This window comes from Portunus trituberculatus, chromosome 27 (assembly GCF_017591435.1).
Source record: "Portunus trituberculatus isolate SZX2019 chromosome 27, ASM1759143v1, whole genome shotgun sequence".
Taxonomy (NCBI): domain Eukaryota; kingdom Metazoa; phylum Arthropoda; class Malacostraca; order Decapoda; family Portunidae; genus Portunus; species Portunus trituberculatus.
In genome coordinates this window covers 14,702,669-14,707,939 of record NC_059281.1, presented here as the reverse complement: position 1 = coordinate 14,707,939, position 5,271 = coordinate 14,702,669, and the positions used below count along the sequence as shown (strand labels likewise).

General features: G+C 39.3%; 1 protein-coding gene across 1 annotated transcript; it reads left to right on the top strand.

Annotated features, from left to right (window-relative positions):
* Positions 1-283: 283 nt before the first annotated feature.
* On the top strand, positions 284-3,995 carry LOC123509764 (DNA primase small subunit-like). The gene is made up of 9 exons (XM_045264285.1): positions 284-457; positions 741-897; positions 1,143-1,227; positions 1,365-1,455; positions 1,625-1,820; positions 2,238-2,448; positions 2,583-2,788; positions 3,179-3,333; positions 3,775-3,995. Exons 1-9 carry the CDS (start codon positions 346-348, stop codon positions 3,792-3,794), a joined length of 1,233 nt encoding a protein of 410 aa, XP_045120220.1. The 5' UTR covers positions 284-345; the 3' UTR covers positions 3,795-3,995.
* Positions 3,996-5,271: the final 1,276 nt, after the last annotated feature.

Genomic DNA, 5,271 nt, shown 5'->3' with positions numbered 1-5,271 from the left:
TCGATGGTTCGTTTTTAAAACTATTCATATTTTATCTGCATTTCAATCACGGATACATTTTTTCCTCGATAATAAATATTTCACATATTTTTTATGCTAATGAAGGAAGTAAGTGCTCATTTAGCTGCTTCTTATCGTAATAGGCTAGTATAAAGAAATGACTTTTTTCTTTAGTTACCAATAATTATAACATATAAGATTATCAAGATTTTGTTTTTATGTTTTTGATTAACAGTTATTTAGAATTTCATTTTTCATTGTGGTGAAATGTCAACAGTTTCGCGCCAAATTGCAGACCAACTTAAGGTGGCGGGTGGCTGGCCACAGCAGTTTTGAGACGCAAACATGCCGCCTTCCGAGGGATATGAATGTGACATGTTCCCAGACTATGTGGCCATGTACTATAAGAGGATATTCCCATACAACCAGTACTTCAGGTGGCTGTCATATGGGCAGGGTGAGTGTGTGTTTGTGTGTCGGAAGGCAAGACTTGTGTTGTTTACTTGTGTTGTGTTGATTCATGAACACATGCACACGCGTGGCACTCGCCGTAAATGCCTGGAAGTAGACGAAAGGTGTGTATGTGGGATTCAGGACGTGGATGTCAGCACACTGAGATGATTTGTCCGAGCTATTCTTTGATGTACGAGTCAACACTGCCTCCTCAAACCCTCCCTAATTCAAATTTTAGATTTTGGAGTGAAGGAATACCAATACAGCCATTTACCACTTGCTCACAGACCTGAAGCAGTGTTTCCAGAAACGGGAGTTCTGCTTCACGCTGGCTGACGATGTGTACGTGCGGTTCCTCTCCTTCAAGGACCAGGAAGACATGGAGGCTGAAATCAAGAAGAGATGTCCACACAAGATTGACATTGGTGCCATCTACAACTTCAGGTGTGTTCCTCATGGCTCCTTGTTGCTCAGTGCAGGAACTCACCATCTCAGTGGCTGGCCCTGTGTCAAGGCTTCCCAGGTCTTCCTTGCTGCGACTTAAAGATATTGATCTCATCTCAGCAGAAATCAGTCAGTGATGTAAAGTCATCTCTCATTCATCCCAACACAATATGCTGCTGCACATTTTGTATTGTTTATTTAAGGAAGGGAAGGGTTTACAAGTTTGGCTTTTGTCTTCCTCACAGGCCAAAGGATCACAAGACGGTGACAGTCTTCAGTCCGAGATCCAAGGAGTTGGTGTTTGATATTGACATGACGGACTATGATGAGGTGACATAGTTAACTTTGTTCAACTCCATGTCATTCTTGTAAACATAAGTTATCATACAAAATTTTTGTTGCTTTGTTATCTAGATAAGGTCTTCCACAAATTAATGTTATTATGTGTCTCATTACTTCACACACAGATTCGCATATGTTGTTCTGGAGCAGAAATCTGCAACAAGTGTTGGAAGTACATGACCATTGCAGTCAAAGTGCTGGACTTGGCCTTGAGACGTAAGTGTTCTGCTGTGCCTTCACAGGAGCAGAGAACTGTCAGGTTTAAAGACTGTCATTCACACATAATTGGAGCAAAAAACAAAGCTGTAGATTACACACAGCACAACCAACACTGCCAGCTGTTCTGCCATCCTTTTTAATCCATTACATCCTAAACTTCCTGTAGAGGACTATGGGTTCAAGCACATCCTGTGGGTGTACTCTGGACGGCGAGGGATCCACTGCTGGGTGTGTGATGCCAGTGCCCGGATGTTGTCCCAGGCGGCACGTTCAGCAGTGGCCGAGTACCTGCAGGTGGTGAAGGGTGGGGACGACACTAACAAGAAAGTCACTCTCCCTTTTAAGCTGCATCCCTCTATTAAGTGAGTCCTGTGTTTATTATTTTTGTTGATTGGTTAAAGAAATAAGTGTCTTCCTTTTGCTGATGTTGAGAAAGTTTCTCTTAGTTTTATTTATATTGTAATTAGAGAGGGTTAGGGGCTTATTTCTGTATTTCCTCTGGATCACTTATGAAGAACCAAGTTCCTTCAGTTTTGTTCCTCCAGTTCTGTTGACGTGGGAAAATCCTGTTATCTTCTGAGCTCAATAGTGAAACTTGGAAACCTCTTGTCACATTACACCTTTCCATTGAGTATTACCAAGTCATCTAAGAAATATCAATTGCATAGTCTGCATCATATTTAATCAAGATCACTTTTTTGTTACTGACACTGGAAATGTAGTAAACATGAGGTAAAATGAGAAGAAACCTAGTTCAGAGTTGACCCTCAAACTTCTAGGCGAGCAGAGACCATTGCCAAGAAATACTTCACTGAGGTGGTGCTGGAGGACCAGGACATGTTGGGCACCCCAGAGAGGTGGAAGAAGTTCCTCAAACATATCCCAGACCAGGGGCTTCAGGACACACTGGACAAACTCATGCCGCAGTGTAGCAACTCCTCCCAGCGGTGGAACATCATTCAGAGTGAAGTCACCAAGGCCATCAACAAGGTAAGGAAGAGTATAACCACGGGAAGAGCTAACATTTATTCACTTCCCATGCACAAGTAGTTCCCCCCTTCTCTCTTTCATCTCTCTTCCTCTCACCTTTCATCTCTCACCCCTCACCTTCCCTCCTTTCTCAGGGTGACAAGAAGAGCCTGAAGAAGAACCTACTGACAGAGATCATCCTGCAATACACTTACCCTCGTCTGGACATCAATGTGACTAAAGGCCTCAACCATCTGCTCAAGTCACCCTTCTCCATCCACCCCAAGACAGGCCGGGTGTGTGTCTGCTTCAACCCCCAGAAAGCTGATGAGTTTAATCCCATGAATGTGCCTCTTGTCAGGTAAGCCGCTGCTCCTCACAGTTGCTTCTTTCTTCTCCAGTGCTAGAAATCAAGTAACATGCTGCACTCAAGGTCACTGCTATTGCTTTCCTCTCAGTTTTAGATGTATTGTGCTCTCAATAGGACTGTTTTCTAAGGCCAGAGAGATTTAGTCAGGCATTTTTTTTTTTTTTTTTTTTTTTTTTTTTTTTACTAGTGTGAATTTTTGTTAAACTATCACTTGAATGATAAAAACACTCCTGAAACTAGGGGTTGTTGGAATTTGATGGCAATGAAACCACTGAATGTTTGAGAATGTGGTCTGTAATCTTTTATCATTGAAAACAGGAAATTGAATTGAGTAAGAGTAACACTGTAAATAACCAGTCATTAATCTTTGGTGTTTTTCAGTCAATTATTGGATGAGATAAATGCTTATGATGGAGAGAAGAGTGAAAACATGGAGGAGTACAAGAAGACATCAATGAAGGAGTGTATGGTGCTGTTTGACTCCTTCCTTGCCAGCCTGGCCAGGGAAAACAACGTCCAGAAAGCAGAGGAAAATGGTGAGTGGTGTAGTGGCTCAAGTCTTGTGTTAGTCATGAGTGCTTACCTCTGTTTCTCTCTTCTCTCCTGCTGTGTGTGTGGAAATGTTGAAGAGAGTATGAATGAATGTCACTTGTATCTTTCATTTGACATTTTTTTTTAAATTTCTTTTTATATTTTCACAAAAGGCAGAATTGATTTGAGTTACGTTTTCTTTGATTTCTCTAAACTGTGTGTGTGTGTGTGTGTGTGTGTGTGTGTGTGTGTGTGTGTGTGTGTGTGTGTGTGTGTCCCATCTGTGAAAAAAATAGAAGAAAAACTGTTAATACATCAGGTTGCATTGTATAGCAGAATTTATTGACAAATTAATGAAAGTGTTATTGGTTTGAGTGTGACTTGTACTTAATTCAATGAATATATGTAGGATATTGTTGGTACATTGTATGTTGTTTTACTTTCAGATAAGAGGCTGGAGTTCTGAACCTGAAGATTGTTTGGCTGAAAAGCATTGAGTGTTACACAAGGATGCAATTTTGAAGGAGAAAAAACAAACATGTATAGTCTACTGAGTTAAGAGCTTTTATTGTGTGTGTGTGTGTGTGTGTGTGTGTGTTATAATTTTCCACATTGTAAGTACAGTATTTGTAATGCAATTTATGTATAAAGTGAGTAGGAAAGACTACTAATAATTTTATTACACATGCAGCAATGAACATTTGGGGGAGTTAGGATTAGACAGTGATGGTGGTGTCACAAACACAGCTGTGGGCAATTTTGAACACATGAACATAGCTGTGAGCCAGAATATAGGTTGTCTCCACAAATTGATCTTAGAGAGGGAGAAAAAAAAAGAAGGTTGGGGCAATTACCCTACAGAATAGGTTGCATTTTATATATATATATATATATATATATATATATATATATATATATATATATATATATATATATATATATATATATATATAACGGAGATGGGGACTGTTTTACAATTAAAGGTCATTTCCACTGCATAATTTGCCTAGCTATAACCTAACCTATAAGGGGCGAGGTGGCTTCATAGAGCACGTATATGTAGGCTACAGCATACATCAACACTTGGCAAGGGTCAATGGCACTATTAAAGCGTGCCGGTGCCCGGAAGGTAGATTCCCGATTTGGACTCGCGCGGAATATCAAATAATCGGCAAAATTTTTGTCTCCGTAGTCTTCAACTGTTAGATAGGTAGTTAAGGGTCATGTATACTGAGAGCTCCACAACAATGACCTACTAGTACAGTGCCTGATGGTGGTTTTGATTCATATGAAGTAGATATAAGAAATAAAACTAGAATAACTCTACAAAGATCTAGGTAAAAATATGGGATTAAGTGAGATAAAAATGACAAACAGACCAGAGAGATGATGGAATGAAAAAAAAAAAATGTATATCCAAGCAATCTAAGCAAAATAATGCTAGATAAAAACTAGACATCACTCAGAGCACGAGAGTGACGGAGCTTCGGAGGTGAAGACGGTCCCTGCTGTTGTTACGGAGAGTAATCTTCATTAAAAATATTATTGGGTTGGATTGAGAATATGTGTGTTTAACTGTTCATACTTCCATAGTGATGTTACCTCTATGATTTTTGGATTAAATTTAGTTGAATTATGAGGCAAGTTAGGATACTTTGAGATGTAAGATGATACCCTCACAAGAAATTATAGGAGGCAAAAACTTAAGAATAGAAGATTGGGAGAGACAATAATGATACTAATAATGATAATGATAATATTTGCAGTTAATAATTTCACAAGTTCAATATATTCGTCTGTTCTACATACTTCTCTTCTTTTAACCTGTTCCGCTATATATCGCTTGTAGGTTATCACATCTACGCTCTATCATTTACACATATTGTCCATTTTGTTTATTTTGTTCATTCAGTCTACGAAATACGAAATAACTCGGGGTTTTG